This window comes from Acomys minous (genome assembly GCF_964271855.1).
Source record: "Acomys minous genome assembly, chromosome: 5".
NCBI lineage: Eukaryota > Metazoa > Chordata > Mammalia > Rodentia > Muridae > Acomys > Acomys minous.
The window spans coordinates 72,851,954-72,868,632 of NC_140494.1; the positions used below are offsets into that span (position 1 = coordinate 72,851,954).

General features: G+C 47.2%; 1 protein-coding gene across 2 annotated transcripts in view; it reads right to left on the bottom strand.

Annotated features, from left to right (window-relative positions):
• ARHGAP42 (Rho GTPase activating protein 42) overlaps positions 1-16,679 on the bottom strand; it is a 234,145-nt gene that overhangs the window by 50,905 nt on the left and 166,561 nt on the right. For both annotated transcript variants that reach the window (XM_084783140.1, XM_084783139.1), the window contains 2 exons: positions 10,747-10,848; positions 1,743-1,853 (listed from right to left, as the gene is read on the bottom strand). In XM_084783140.1, coding sequence (XP_084639266.1) covers positions 1,743-1,853; positions 10,747-10,848 — 213 coding nt within the window. The remainder of the gene's footprint in view (positions 1-1,742; positions 1,854-10,746; positions 10,849-16,679) is intronic.

Genomic DNA, 16,679 nt, shown 5'->3' on the forward strand with positions numbered 1-16,679 from the left:
GAACAGTCATCGGTCTGAACAGAACCCTTGCCACATATCAAGAAAAGTAAAACTCCACCAGTGGGATGCTGAGAGGAGAGGAGAGGGCAGTAGTGCGCTGTTTATGAGACATTCTAATGGGGGAAACACAGCAGCCAAGAAATAACGCAGAACCGTGCACCTCACTTCAGTGTTGAGAGTGATGCCATAAGACATGTCCCAGAAAGGCTTAGTGGGATAAGGTAAGGGGAAAAAGCACATCTCAGTTGAAGGGAAGCTTCTATTTTTCACAGTTCAAGAATACCTGTCACACCTTTTGCCTGCCATCTGTGAGCAAATGATATGATAGTCTCATCTTGATGCCACTAGCGTCGTAGCATAGAAAGGTGTAGGTAAAGCCCGGAGGAGGCGACAGCCAACCACTCTCCAGGAGGTACGCAGTGAGCTGCCTCCGAAGGCCTCCCCTAAGTCGTATGGCATTTAATCCGATCACCAAATGGCCTGTTGGCTAAGTTCCTTTTCATCCTAAGGGAACTGAAGGGCTTGGAGTGCAGTTGGCTGTTCCAGATACAAAGTGAAAATTAAATCCTTGAAGCTGAGTTAGGGGGCCCCAAAGCTCCTTCATCCTCCTGCCTCAGCCACTGGCCCTACAGCACACAGAGTGCCTTGTTTACAGGACCCAGTCAGTGGACCCCAAAGCTGAGAACCTGCTTCTCAGGAGGGGACCGGAGGGGACCCATATTCTTCTTCATTGCCTGTGTCTGGTGGGATCCCACAAGGAAATAGATTATGACAAATGTGTTTGAAAATACTGTCACCTTTCTTCACTTTGTCATCATCATCGCTCTAAAGCAGAGACAGCTTGTTTCCTCTTTATTATGAATGAGTATCTCACAGACTGTCATAGGAGGAAAAGGATGGCCCAGGTCTTTGGCTTCCTTACGCATCAGCAAGCCTGTCTTTTCATCTCATGGGAACTCTGCCCTGTCTATATATATCCACATCAGATGAACGCCATGACGCCAGATCTGGTCTTAGGTGTCACCTTATGAGGATGCTCATATAAGCAATACCATTACAAATTAGGAGGCCACACTTGGGAAAATGCTAAAAAAATAAAAATAAGCCTTTTCAGTCTTTTTTATTCAGTCCAGGACTCCAGCTCTTGGGATGTGCCACCCAAGGCACATTCAGGACTGCTCCCCTAGCCCTCCCCCACCCCTCCCCCAGCCCTCCTCCAGCCCAGATACACTCAGAAGTGAGCTTCCTTCCTTCATGCTTATGGCATCTCCCAGCCAATCAAGTTCACGGATCAAACTTCACTGCTTCAGTAATGTACACCATTTTTATTCTAAATTGGTAGATTTTATTCGTAGCATAGCTTTAGGTTTTCTGGGGAAATGAGGGCTCTCCTACACCCCGTCAAATGTTCACCGTGCATTCCGCACACACTCGCCTCTACCGTTAATAGCGTGCATTCCTGTGGTAGAGTCATTACAGTCCGTGAGTTAGGATTGGTACCCTGCTAGCTGAACCCAAGGCTGGCTGTTTGAAGTGTGCGTTCTGTGGGCTTTCCTGCCACATTTCACCGGTTCATCATTACAGAGCAAATCGGAGGAGTCGGCTGACCTCACGGTGCTCATCCTTCCCCGCTCCCTCTTTGTGTTTTCACTGACCATAATTTCCAATGAAAACCTCCCTCCAAAGCACTTTTCTCATGGGTCATTTTTGAAGCTATTATGCATAAGAAAACTAAGACTTACCGGTTCCACAAACTCAAACTTCTTCTTCTCTTGAACCTCCTGGATTTTAAAGACATATTCTAATGATGCTTCATAGAAGTTCTGATGTTCTCGGCCAATCTGTGAATCTGCCTAAAAAATAAAAACACAGCAGAATGACACAGGGGTTACATACTGATGAGCCTATATGCAGAGGGAGTCAAGAGGGAGTGAACCCCAAAATCCTGATTAAACACTAACTTCCGCAAAGAGTTTTAATGGATCTCCAACTCACTAGAGCTTATTGTGTGGAGTCAAGGTAAATACGGGCACACACAGAGAGCTAAGCATCAAAAGGTCAGGTACAACAAGCTAAAACACCTTCACAAATAAAACAAAAAGACTATAGTAAACAACAACAACAAAAGACCCATGCTAAAAATTACAGTAAAAATGGGGGGGGGGGGATTTCCAAAGAGGTATACAAATGCATACGAGAATTTGCAGAGCCAGAGTTGGCACTAAATTCTGAGAGAAAGTATTAGAAACTGGCTTTCAACATGAACAATTGACAGTGAATTAATTCAGTCTATGAAAGAGGACAAGAGGTCCAAAGGGAGAGGAAGGGGGGCAGGAGAAGGTAATGGAATGTAAGTGTCATGAAACAGGAGAATGGTTTGAGGGAGGAGGGGCTAGCCATAGGGCAATGGTGGGGGGGGGGGTTGGAGGAGGGGCTAGCCATAGGTCAATGGCGGGGGGGGGGGGGGGGGGGGGCGGGTTGGAGGAGGGGCTAGCCATAGGGCAATGGCGGGGGGGGGGGGGGGGTTGGAGGAGGGGCTAGCCATAGGGCAATGGTGGGGGGGGTTGGAGGAGGGGCTAGCCATAGGGCAATGGTGGGGGGGGGTTGGAGGAGGGGCTAGCCATAGGGCAATGGTGGGGGGGGGTTGGAGGAGGGGCTAGCCATAGGGCAATGGGGGGGGTTGGAGGAGGGGCTAGCCATAGGGCAATGGCGGGGGGGGGGGCGTTGGAGGAGGGGCTAGCCATAGGGCAATGGGGGGGGGGTTGGAGGAGGGGCTAGCCATAGGGCAATGGCGGGGAGGGGGGTTGGAGGAGGGGCTAGCCATAGGGCAATGGGGGGGGGTTGGAGGAGGGGCTAGCCATAGGGCAATGGCGGGGGGGCGTTGGAGGAGGGGCTAGCCATAGGGCAATGGGGGGGGGTTGGAGGAGGGGCTAGCCATAGGGCAATGGCGGGGGGGGGGGTTGGAGGAGGGGCTAGCCATAGGGCAATGGCGGGGGGGGGGTTGGAGGAGGGGCTAGCCATAGGGCAATGGTGGGGGGGGGTTGGAGGAGGGGCTAGCCATAGGGCAATGGTGGGGGGGGGGTTGGAGGAGGGGCTAGCCATAGGGCAATGGGGGGGGTTGGAGGAGGGGCTAGCCATAGGGCAATGGCGGGGGGGGGCGTTGGAGGAGGGGCTAGCCATAGGGCAATGGGGGGGGGGTTGGAGGAGGGGCTAGCCATAGGGCAATGGCGGGGAGGGGGGTTGGAGGAGGGGCTAGCCATAGGGCAATGGGGGGAGGTTGGAGGAGGGGCTAGCCATAGGGCAATGGCGGGGGGGCGTTGGAGGAGGGGCTAGCCATAGGGCAATGGGGGGGGGTTGGAGGAGGGGCTAGCCATGGGGCAATGGGGGGGGGGTTGGAGGAGGGGCTAGCCATAGGGCAATGGCGGGGGGGGGGTTGGAGGAGGGGCTAGCCATAGGGCAATGGCGGGGGGGGTTGGAGGAGGGGCTAGCCATAGGGCAATGGCGGGGGGGGGGTTGGAGGAGGGGCTAGCCATAGGGCAATGGCGGGGGGGGGGGTTGGAGGAGGGGCTAGCCATAGGGCAATGGCAGGGGGGGTTGGAGGAGGGGCTAGCCATAGGGCAATGGGGGGGGTTGGAGGAGGGGCTAGCCATAGGGCAATGGCGGGGGGGGGGCGGGTTGGAGGAGGGGCTAGCCATAGGGCAATGGCAGGGGGGGAGTTGGAGGAGGGGCTAGCCATAGGGCAATGGCAGGGGGGGGTTGGAGGAGGGGCTAGCCATAGGGCAATGGGGGGGGTTGGAGGAGGGCACTATGTGTGGGTGGCTGGCACAAAGCATAATTATATACATGTGTGAGAAGGTCATACTGGGAGCTACTTCTTTGTAGGTTGAAAAATTAATAGGAAAACAGAGAGAGAAAGAGATGGGCGAGGAAGGCAAGGAAGGAAGGAAGAGAGGGGAGGTGGCAGGAATTATGGGCAGAAGTCACTGTCATGAAAAATAAGAGAAGGAAGAGCTTGGCAGAGTTGGCTGCAGAGAAAACAGGGCACGTAAGACTGAAAGATCTTAGATGCTTCACAGAAGATCTGAATTTTAATAAAAGAAGTATTTGAGAATGTTAACCAAGAGGGCAACATACCATTAGGGGAAATCTGGCATAGACAATATGTAAGCAAAGCCAAAACCAAGCAAACAAAAGTTGACCAAAGGTTGCACTGTGAATCTGGGCCCACCAATAGCAGGGGCACCTCTTCTTCCTGATAGTCAGTGTGTGTGAGGGGGCAGGGGAGCCACTGGGACAGCCTCGCGGTTTCTCTGCCTTTGACACACCCTTGAAGAGTGACTGGTTCTATACAAGCAGCAGACCACCTTTCCTGGCCCTCACCATTCTGCAGGAGCAGCTGGGAGTGAGGAGAGCAGCTGAGGAGAGTGGGCTCCCAGCAACCCCCAAGTGTTCAGGTAGCCGGGCACCAGGGTGCTGCAGCCAGGTAGCCGGGCACCAGGGTGCTGCGGCCAGGTAGCCGGGCACCAGGGTGCTGCGGCCAGGTAGCCGGGCACCAGGGTGCTGCGGCCAGGTAGCCGGGCACCAGGGTGCTGCAGCCAAGTAGCCAGGCATCAGGGTGCTGTAGGCAGGCAAAGGCAGCACAAGAACCAATGTACAGCTTCTGCTTCTTGTCCTGGTCCTCACAGAAACAGGGGTTTCACTTGGGGCCTCTCGAGATGAGCGCATACTTCGTCTGTATTTGGCAATATAGTTATAACTAATCCAGTATTATCAGCAACTCACTTGGGGGTTTAAAGTCAAGAATTCCAAAGTTTAAAGTAACACATGTTGAAAATTAGGTGGGCTTAAACCAAAATTTTTCAGGTGATGGAAAATCATTTAGGAACAATATAGTCCCCAATAGGAAGAAAAGTGAGATTCCAGATAAATATACCACTTTTTTCTCTTACGATCACCTAGGAGAGTGAATTGAGCTAGTCATGAGAAGGAGGTGCTCGCTCTTGGGGGACAAAGTCTGATTTGTGGTATGTTCTGGTTTCTGTGGTCCCCGAATGAACACTTTCAACCCACAAAGCCATTATCAGATGAACGCAGGAGCTGGAAAGAAAAACAACAACAGTCTCTCCCAAGCAAGCTACAGGACACGACGCCCTGTTTCAGATGCAGCATTCTATTTACAGATTTTATTTTCTTTAAAAGATGTCATCAATGGTGGTGCTTCCCAGCACATGAGAGAAAGTAGAAATCAGAGACATGTCAAGAGTCCAAAGTGGCTGTTTCTAAGTCACCAGCTGAGCAGAAGAGTCAGTCCTGCGGGCCCGGCCCACGGCTTTTGGAAGGGCTATTAACAAGACTACCAGGGATGCACTGCAAGAGGCTTCTCAGAGAACCGGGCTGGCAGAGCTGAAAATATCCTAATGAGGCACTTGTGTCCCTCAATCCAACTACCAGACTTCTGATGCAATGCAGCAGGAGATGGGGATGTCCAGGAATCTTTCAGGACGAAGCAAAGGCCTGGAAGCCAGTCTGCAGTCAGGATGGACACAGTGAAGCCTGTCCACTGGGTTGCGTTTTCTCTCTTCCCAGTGTGACCACACTAATTAAGCCTGCTTTGGTTTTTACTATTAATTGGTATGTTTTAGCTGGCTTCTTGAGGACAGGAGACTGACTTTAGCTCCCTGGGGTAGAGATTGTGACTCCAAGTGTGGTAGTGCTCTCCTTAGCTGATAAAAATGGCAATGTACCTCAACTGTGACTGAAAGCAGTATGGCTTACAGAGAATACTTCCTTTCCTTCACAGAGTGATGTGGGCAGATGGTCCTGTGATCACCCTCCACTGAAAGCCCTAGCTACCAACCATCTGGAGTCTGAATGCTGCCTTGCAAAAATGGCATTTCAAATGTTCACTGTGGAGGAAGGGTGCAGCAGCGGGCCCTGGGGCTCCACTGAGTGAAGGCTCTGCACCTGGCCTCCTCCAGACCACTCTCCTCTTTCCACTCACTGTCTCTGTGTTATCACTACACAAATCATAGCCACAAATGTGTGGTACCCAGCAGCATCCCCACAATCAGCATCCTAGTGGTAGTCTAGGAGACCCCGCCATTAGAGTCTGACATCATTTTCTTTAGAGAGTTGGCTGTAGTGTATGTACAGTGCCTTCCTCTCAATGGCCCCTCCAGAGAGGTCTGAGGGAGCTAGAACAGAAATAGGGTTTTTGCCAATTTTTAGTTTTAGATGCTTTTGCATATTACTATACAAGAGAAATTCAACACAGCAAAGATTCTCTGAAAGAAAGGTCACCACAGGGAACCATACAGCTCCATTTTTTCTCAGTACAATATAGAGAAGGAAATTTATTTAATTTAATTAATCTATGTATCTGTCTATGTATCTATCTATGTATCTATCTACGTATCTATGTATCTATCTATGTATCTATGTATCTATCTATCTAACCATCATTTGTTTGGTTTTTTTGTTTGTTTGTTTGGTTGGTTGGTTGTTTTTTTTTTTTGAGACAAGGTTTCTCTGTGTAGCCCTGGCTGTCCTAGAGTCATTTTGTAGATCAGACTGGCCTTGAACTCACAGAGGTCCACTTGCCTGTGCCTCCCCAAGTGCTGGGATTACAGGTGTGTACACCATCACACACAGCTGAGAAGGACATTTTTAATTTGGCATGAACTTCCTTAGACTAGAGGCTGACCAGAAAATACTAAAGTCAAGAATAGTAACTCACACTCATAATTCCAAAATTCAGGAAATGGAGGCAGGAGGATGGCTGTGAGTTCAAAGCCAAGGCAAAAGGCCACTATCTACAGAGTAGGACTCTGTCTTAACAAACATAAAACAACACAAAACAAAATTTGTTTATAGTCCTAGCAACAGGTGTTATCTATTTTTTACAGCCAAGTGAAACAAAAGTGTGATTCACCCTCAAGCTGGGACAATTTTTATTTTATTTTGTTTGGTCTTTTGAAACAGGGTTTCTCTATGTCCTGGAACTTACTCTGTAATCCAGGCTGGCCTTGAACTCACAGTGATCCTCCTGCCTTTGCCTCCTGAGTTCTGGGATTAAAGCTGTGCACCACCAGTGCTTAGCAAACTGGGACAATTTTAAAACTAAACTAAGAGTGAACCCTAGTGAAGATGACGTCTGAGCAGTAGGGGTCCCTTGAGGCTTACATGGCTGAAGGAACACAGTTCCGCAGTTGCTTAGGACCCCTGAGGCTTGCACGGCAGAAGGTGATGAGTTCCGCAGCAACATGGTTCCACAGTTCCTTTCTGTCCTCTCTAGTGCCAATATACTGCCTTGCCTCATTGTGGAAGGGGAGAAGCCTCAGGGAGTACTTGCTGAGGCACACCCCCTCCAGAAGAAAATATCTTTGGAGGACTGAGGGGAAAAAATGGGGAAGTTTATAGAGTTGGTGAAGATATAAGAGAAGAGCTAGATGGGGGGAAAGCAAGCAGGCAAACAAACAAACCTAGAAATCTCAGCTGGGTGTGATACATGCCTGTAACGCCTGCTGCCTAGGGCAGGAGAATGGCTGTGAATCCAAAGCCCACACTGCCACAGTTTATTCTTCCAGGAGTGCACAGAGAGAGCCTGCTGAGAAGGAAGGGAGAGACAGAGACAGAGAAACCGAGAGTCAGAGAGGAGAAGCAAAAGTTATGTTAGGAAGGAAGGAGGGAAGGAAGGAAGGAAGGAAGGAAGGAGGGAGGGAAGGAAGGAAGGAAGGAAGGAGGGAGGGAAGGAAGGAAGGAAGGAAGGAAGGAAGGAAGGAAGGGAGACAGGGAGTGGAGGGAGGGAAGGAAGGAAGGAAGGAAGGAGGGAGGGAAGGAAGGAAGGAAGGAAGGAAGGAAGGAAGGAAGGAAGGAAGGGAGACAGGGAGTGGAGGGAGGGAAGGAAGGAAGGAAGGAAGAGAGACAGAAAGGGAGCGGAGGGAGGGAGGGTGGGAGGGAAGAAAACTGGTACCCTCCCCCCCCACACACACACAAACACACACAGTTCTCATGTCTTTGTTAACAACAGATTCTTCTTATGCTGAAAACAGCTGATAGTTTGCATGCTTTAGCACACGAGGCACAAAAATAATATCATAGTTCACAAGCCGTCTTCTTTGATTGCTTCACTTTGATATCCTTATCTGGTTTTTCATTGATTTGCAAATGCTTCTTACATATGAGAGTTAGAAACCCCTGTGTCATGCTGTGTAAACTCCCTAATACTTTGACGTTTAATTTGGTTTAATAATTTTCGAAATGAAACATTTTTATGCATTTCTGCTCTTCTGCTTACTCTTCACAATCTCTTCTTTTGGTTTCATCCTGGAATGGAATTACCAATTCACATATCAAGGATGATTTTTTATTCCTGCCAAATTAAAGCCTGTGGTCCGGATGGCGTTGGCTCTAATTCTTTCATTACTTACTCCAATGTCCATTTTAGTTGGTGGCTTTGGACAATGTCAACACAGACTGGCCTTTTCCTGCAGTGCCAGCCCCTAATTTTCTGAGAAAAAAAATGAATAAAGAGGCAGCTGTGTAGATGAGTAGGCAGGGGTTCCTTTGGAGAGCATGCTAGTAAGCCAGATACTTCCCTGGAAAGAAGCAGGTGACACTTAATGCCATGTGGTGACTTTGCTGGACAACGAGTCTGATTCCTGGAGGAACAGCACTAAAGGCTCCAAGCCACACTCTTTCTCCTCCATACCACACACGCCTAAAGAGTGACTTTAACCCAACTCCAGTGCTTCCTAACAGCAACCTGGGAGTGTTCAGTGCATTGGAGCCTGCGGCGGGGTGACACTGTAACCCTCTAATCCCTTCCAGTTTCCAGCTGGACACAGATCCCCAACAAATGCCCTGCTGTTCTCAAGCCTAAGGCACTAAGGGCCACTTGCAAGGGCAGTACTAGCACCAAGCTAGGTTGTCAGGGAGCCTGGAGACTTCCTGTAAAGGATGTGAACCAGAGGGACAGTTGCCGCTTCCTGGAGAGGACGCAGGTGCTATCTCACTAAGCATGGTCCTCACTGTGAAGGGCCCGAGCTTTGAGGCTGTTTTCTGCTGTGGAGGCCATTGCTGTCATTCCTTGGTGACAATCAGTAAAGGCTTTCTGCTATGGCAGGCGTTCAGAAAGAGCCAGTTCTGCTATGGCAAGTGCTCAGAGAGAGCCAGTTCTGCTACGGCAGCTGCTTTCTCATTTACTTTAGCCACAAGCTTCCCATAAGTGCACAACCATAGAACAAAATATGGTTTTATTACAGTGTGATTACGGTAGAAAGCAGAGATTTAAATAAAGTCCTATAAAAAAAATCAAGTAAAACAAACTTCCTAATATTAGCCATCTTTTAAAAATTATTGTTACTGGAAAGCCAGACATGGCAATCCATGCCTTCAATTCCAGCACTCAGAAGGCAGAGGAAGGCAGATCTCTGAGAATTTGAGGCCAGCTTGGTCTACAAAGCGAATCCAGGCTAGTCAGGACTAAAAGAGAAACTTTGTTAAAAATTATATTCTTAATTTTCTTTGTATGTATGTGTGCCTACATGAATTTATGTGTACCACGTATATGCAGTGCCCACGAGGGCCAGAAGAGGGTGAGCTGGCTGATTTGAGTGCTGGGAACTGAATCCAGGTTTTCAGCAAGAAGCATCTGAAGTGCTTAGCCAGATCTCCAGGTCCCAGTCAGCTTCAGAGGAAGACACTGGATGTCCTCAAGAGAATGCTAGCATGGTGGAGCAAAAGGACATCGCTGGCCTTTGTTGACGCTGGACTAACTTTGTAGGCCTCTACATGCCAAGCATACATTCTGGCTAGGCTTAGAAGAATTTGAATTAAGAGAAGGAGTCTGGAGAGTGGAGGACCAGGTTGAACTTGAAAAGCAGTTCAGAAAGTGAGGCAACTCTCAGGGACAGGGCCTGGATGACAGGCCTGCAAATGGAGACGGGAGAAAGGGCCTGAGGCAGACAGACAGCCATAGAAGCAGGTCCTGCAGTAGGCAGCCACAGAAGCCGACTCTGAGGCCCTGAGCAGGTGGAGACCCCAAACGCCATCCTGCACTGGTGGAACACTCCACAACACACATTCTGGGGGTGTCTAGATTGTGCCTCACAGTTTTTGTTGTTGTTGTTATTGTTGGTTTTTTGTTTTTGTTGTTTGTTTGTTTGTTTTTTGCCCTAAAGTGCCAATGACAGCAGAATTGGGATCCTTCTTTTTTTTTTTCCCAAACTCCTTCTTGCTGAAAGTGGTGCTGCATAGCTCCAGCCCTTCAGCGTTGCCCTTGACTGTGCTACCTACAGTTACTGCATTACAAAACCTAGCATATTTCAGAACGATGGAAGATGGAGGTTGCTAACAGGCATAAGGCAGTACACATCTCTGAAAGAACTGATGTAAAGTCTGGGGATTTCCAGACAAGTTAGCTGTCTGTCTCTGTCCTTCTCGATGCTGGAGCAAAGCCTTACAAAGCACTATCACCAACATTTCAGCTTTAAAGACTGCTGTATGAACTTGATCAATCTTGTCTCCTTAAAATATATCCAAGAAGAAAAGGAAAGGAAAATCTTGTTTCAAGCTTTCTCACTGTTGAAGGACAAACTTAGACACAAAGCTATCAGTGCTAACAGCCACCCCGTGTAAAGCTGCTGTCCAACTCTGCTGTCCATTGCTACTGACATTTAAGAAGAAGCAACAGATGCACATCCATGTTGGTCATGTGATGTCACATGGCTTAATGTGCATGCTTACCTCTTGCAAATGAGACTCCTTTTTCTTGGCAGACAAATTCAAATGCTTCTCCAGAATAGAATAGTATTTTTCACTCTCTTTGTCAAACTTCTTCTTTCCATCCTAGGGAACAGCAATTGAAACAAAAAAAGGTTCAGACCAGAGCACCAGGGGAGCCTTCATCTTCTCCATCCTCACTGTGAGTCCAGTCCAATGAGGAGGCCCAAACCACATGAAGCCTTAACTTAATAGGCAGGGAGGAAGGAGGGAGGCCGCGAAGCACACCACTGAGTCTGCAGTTGGCCCTCAAAGAGCCTTCCCATCTCTTGGGAAGGAAAATGCCTTTAAGCCACGTCTCCTTTGGATCCCAGAAGCTGAACGTGGAGAGACAAAGCTTGGCCACAGCAGGAAAGTGCAAATGTCTGCAGTCCACTCCCGGGAGACACTGTCTACGTGTCTGCAGTGTGACCTGGATGAAAATGTCTTAAAGACGGTTTTGGTAAATTCAGGTCAGTTAACACATACCAGTTTAGAAAGCCACTCACATAACTTTACAGAACTATCTTAATCCCCAGGAAAAGACACGTGACTCCCATTTCCCCTTCCCTTTTCCTTTCCTCTTATTGTGTCTCTTTCTTCCCTTTTCCTTTTCTTTCCATCCATCCACCCACCCATCCATCCTGGGTTGTGCTGCAGCCTGGAACTTGCTATGCAGACCAGTTCAGCCTGGAACAATTTCTAGCAATTTCCTGCCAACGACAGTGCAGCTGACTGTCCACCACCGAACAAGGAAGAGATCAGTGTTGGGTGAATGAATTGGTCCTTCAGACCGGGCTAAGATTTCCTCAGTGCAGTACAGAGTGTGGCTGGGAACTAACAAGAGTGTCACAGGCAGCAAAGGCCTTGTATTTAAAAAACAAAAACAAACAAACAACAACAACAACAAGCACCTCATTCTTACGTGGAAGAAAGATGTTTAGATTTTCGTAGCTTTAAAAATATAAACAAAATTTAAAGTCAAGCACATAAAAGATTAATAATATCTGTATCGTGTTCTGTGGGTGTAACTCTAATAACTGTCATTTTCTTTTTTTATTATTAATTTTTTTCCTTTTTTTTTTTCTGAGACAGGGTTTCTCTGTGTAGCCTTGGCTGTCCTGGACTTGCTTTGTAGACCAGGCTGGCCTCGAACTCACAGCTGCCTCTGCCTCCCGAGTGCTGGGATTAAAGGCGTGCACCACCATCGCCCAGCAGCTGTCATTTTCCTTATTCCTGAAACATTCTGCCTTCTTTTCTTTTTGGTGGTGGTGAAACCTGTAAACAGGCTGACCTTTCATAAAGAAAATGAAGAGCTTTGCTTCCACGGAAGTGTAAATGTAGGGAAACACTGAAAGGAGCGGGCACATCCGGGTTGTCTTCATCAACCGCAGACACTGTACGTACCAGGGAAGCCCACTCCACTTGTTTTTGGTCAAGGTGTTTTTGTTTGTTTGTTTGTTTGTTTGTTTCCTTCACAACAATAGAAACCCTAAGACCTGGAGAGTAGGGACTCTTTGGAGCAGAAGTGAATGTGGTGAGTGAGAGGCCTTGTGTACAATCACAGAGGAAGCAAGGTGTGGCCTGCCTGGGGCTGGCTCTGGACCTGCCCCCAGGTGCAGAATTTGCAGATGGGCAGGTAGATCGAGTTGAACGGGAAGAGGAAGTATGCTTCCTCTCACACACTGAGACACCTGATCTTTGTGTTAGATCACTTTAAGACCTGAGGTACACACTAAATATCTGTACAGTGACCTTTTATATCTGTGATGGAGGAAGAGGGGAAAGATGAAAACTCATCAGCGGTGGTGGTGAGTGGTGCAAGCCTGTAATCCCAGCACTTGGGAGCTAGAAGCCAAGGCCAGCCTGAGCTACAAGGCAAGAGTGTGTCTCAAAAAATCAAATCAAACAACAACAGGCATCACAGTCTCTACAGGAGAACATCTAGTGGTACCATAAGAAACACAGTGAAAAAAAAATAGTATTTCCCTTGAAAACGGACGAAGAACCCACAGCCACGCCCACACGCCTCACAACAAGGGACAAGAGAGTGTGAGTGGAAGTTCCTGGATGCACAGCTCCTTCTACAGCTGCTCTGCAGTGCTGACTAATAGATTACAATGATCAATGATCATAGAGGGGTTGGAATGTTGCAAGTCAGAGCCCAATTATCTCGAACAACCTTTAGTCCACTCGATAGCCATTTACCACACTCCCTGTCTGTGGACTAATATCTTTGTGATAATTAGGTTAGTACTTTGGAATGCATAAGACACGTGGCCTCAACCAAACAAAAGGCTAAAACACATCAGCTAGTAGGAGGCGTATAACAAAGATTTCCTTGCCTTGACTTAAATCATCCTCTTATTGTTTCCACTGTTAAAAGTGCCTTAATTTCTGCTACTACAAAAGCTTCATTAGACTCCTACTATGTTGAAAATGAAATTTGCAGTCACCTCAGTCAGTGCTTCTTAGCTATGGTCGCTCCTATTTGGCTCCAGAATAAAATGGGACCATCTCCTACGGGGAGAGTTCTGCTTTCACGCTAGCATGCGGGAGCAGCAGATATTTAATGAGCAAATGAAATGTATTTGGTACTGGTGGGCACCACAGTTCAGTGCAGATCTTCTAACCACTCCATCAATGGGTACAGCAGACCCAGGAGGCCGTTCTCCGAATGATCCATAACTGTTCAACGTGCCTACAGAGACACCTAATATCCATGAGCAGCAGTTGCGCCAGAGCACTGTATGTTTGACAAAGGAGCTCACAGTCCCATGCTGGGCACCGCAGAGGAAGGAACTGGCTTCCGGAAGAGCATGCAGCTGTTGGAAGGACACTTGCACCTTTGTTTTCACTTGGCATTTAGTGACATTTTTTTGGAAATGTCAATTTGATGCCGATACATCAGCATATCTGGCAACACAAAAAACAACCCTAGAAGCACTTTTTGAATTCTTATTTAAACCTTGGCCTAAGAGCTGAGATGAAAGACTGGACCACAGAAAGGAGGCTATAATGTAGGAAGTGAGTTCTAGAAAACAAACAAAATGTAGCGCTTCTTGCAATTGACATCACCCTAAAAGCTCTGACTCAGCACTCATGGAAGCCAGGTCTTACATGACGACTTAACAGCATGACCCCAGAAACTCCTTCTTGTGTCTTGTGTGACTAATTGTGATGAACAAAGAATTTTCTATGAAACCAGTGCTGCAGAGCGAGGGAAAATTGATCCACAAATCTTTGATCACATGATCACTGTCTTCTTAGTATTATAAGTTAAAAACAAAAATAAAAAGTGTCTGTTATGATGACACTTTCCTAAAAGCCGCTGTTGTATTAGGTCACCATTTAAAACAAAGCCACTGAAAATGATGACTTGATGGACAGAGAAGTGGTGGCGGAAGGGATGATTGAATAGGCGATCCAGACATAAATGAAGTACTATATAAGCTGGATAGTGTTTAGCATCTTGGTCAGGCCAGATGGGTGTGCATGGAATCCCACAAAAAGAGGGACGCAAGGACATTATACATTGTATATAAAGTAGTCCACAGTGTCAATTCAGTCCTGAGTCCACACAGCTGTCAAGAACGCTGCTTTAGCAAGGATGGCAAGCAAACGGCATGCACTCTGCAGAGATCAACAGCAGCTGAGCCACTGAGGCCCGGCCACACCCGTACTTTACAGAGTGAGCCCAGTGCAGGGAGTCATAACAATGCAAACTAAAGTGGCAACTTCACTGTCAGAATAATTATTCATTACAAAAAACTTTAGGCATACCATATATATATATATATATATATATATATATATATATATGATATATATAATCATATATATATATATGATTAACATACACTACTGTTAAAGGAGGATAACTCAAAGTCTTCTGGCTACAAGAAGGCACTTTGAAGAACAGTGTGGTGGTTTGAATGAGAACAGGCCTCATAGGCTCATATAGTTAATACTTGGTACCCCCCAACCCCCAGCCTGGTGACTGAACTGTTTGGGAAGGATTAGGGGGTGTGGGCTTGTTGGAGGAGGTGTGTCAATGGAGGGTAAGCTGTGAGGTTTCAAAAGACGTGAGACATTCCCAGTGCTTTTCTGCGTGTCTGACTTATAGACCAAGATGTGAGCTCTCCTCTGTGCCTGTGGCTGTACTCTCTCTCCACCGTGATGGCTGTGAGCTTACCGTGTGAAACCGTCAGCCCCAGATAAACTCTTTCTTCTCTAACTTGCCTTGGTCACGGTGTCTTGTCACAGCAATAGAAAAGCGATTAAGACAAACAGACCCCACCACATTAGATAATTCAAGTAGAACTTTTGAAATGATACTTAGTCACTTTTCCTCATTTTGTAGGGTTGGGTAAGGAGGGGATTTGAGACGGTTTCATACTGCATCCCAGGCCGGCCCAGAAGTCATTATGTAGCCTGGGTAACAGCAGTGAAGGGCTCAGCTCCAAAGCTAGTCAGCATACTGGTTACACTAGTTTTTATAGAAGACTACTACAACAAAGACCCATTTAAATAGCAGCATTAGAAACCTTTCGGTTACAATTCAAAAGTCGAGGAAGTGAATAAATACTTTTAAATATCTCTTACAAACAGAATGCACATTTAGGATTAATTCTTAAGATTATTTCGATGCTGCAATTGCCACTCCACTCGGGCCACCATAAAAATCTCCCTTGCAACTGCTTATGTCATCACTTTTGTGTAGCCATTGTCTACATACTCAGGGGCCACATGCTGGGAGATGTCACCTTAGCACTGGGGATGGTGATGGGAAAAAGGGCAACAGGCAGCTCTACCTGCAAGTATGGGGGCTGGCTTCGTTTTATTGTTTTTCTTTTTAATGTACTTCTTATTTATTTTTGTGTGTTGGGGGGTGTTTTCCTTGCATGTATGTCTGCACACCACATGCATGTCTGGTGTCCATAGAGACCAAAAGAAGAGTCAGATGCCCTGGAGATGGAGTTATAGAAGGCTATGAGGTGTCATGTGGGTGCTGGGAACTGCAATTGCAAGAAGTGCTCCTAACCACTGAGCCCTCTCCCCAGGCCCTAGGCTTGTGCTTAGATAATCACCACCGTGATTGGCATCGGCACACGGGCATAATTAAGACAGGGCTAATGGCCACCTGCAGTATATATAGTGCATGTGAGCATACACATGTGTGTATGTGCCTGGAGGCCAGAGATTGAATTTGGGTGACTTTTATTTATTGAAGTAGTGTCTCTCACTTTAGCCCCAAGATCATCAGTATGTCTAGTCTGGCTAGTTAGCTTGCTCTGAGGATCCCCACTCTCTGCCTTTCCAGTACTGGAATTACTGTGGGTTCTTGTGCCCACCTGGCATCTGCTTGGTTTTCATAGTGTTGAGCTCCATTACTTATACTTACATGGCAAATTCTGTAGCCAGTTTGCCACCTCCTGTGGCAATTTTGGCCCCTTTGCTGTGTTATCTTATATCTGGTACCTATACTCTGAGGTGGCCAAGACTATGAGAATTAAGAAGGAACAAATCTTCCTTAGAGTGAGTGAAAAACAATTTGCCTACCTAAACACACCAAATTCTCACTTTGAGGGATGATATTATCAGAGTCATTGGAATAAAGACAGGTGTCATCAGGACCAATGTGGGTAATCAACATAGAGCCTGTGTGGTCCCAAAGGCCAGGCCTACACACACACACACACACACACACACACACACATACACACACAAACATGCAACACATACACATACATACACACCACACACATATACACACCACACACACATACACACCACACACACATACACACCACACACACATATACACACACCACATATACATGCACATACAAGCCACATATACACACATACACACACATACACACACAAACACACACACACACAAATAAACCACAGAA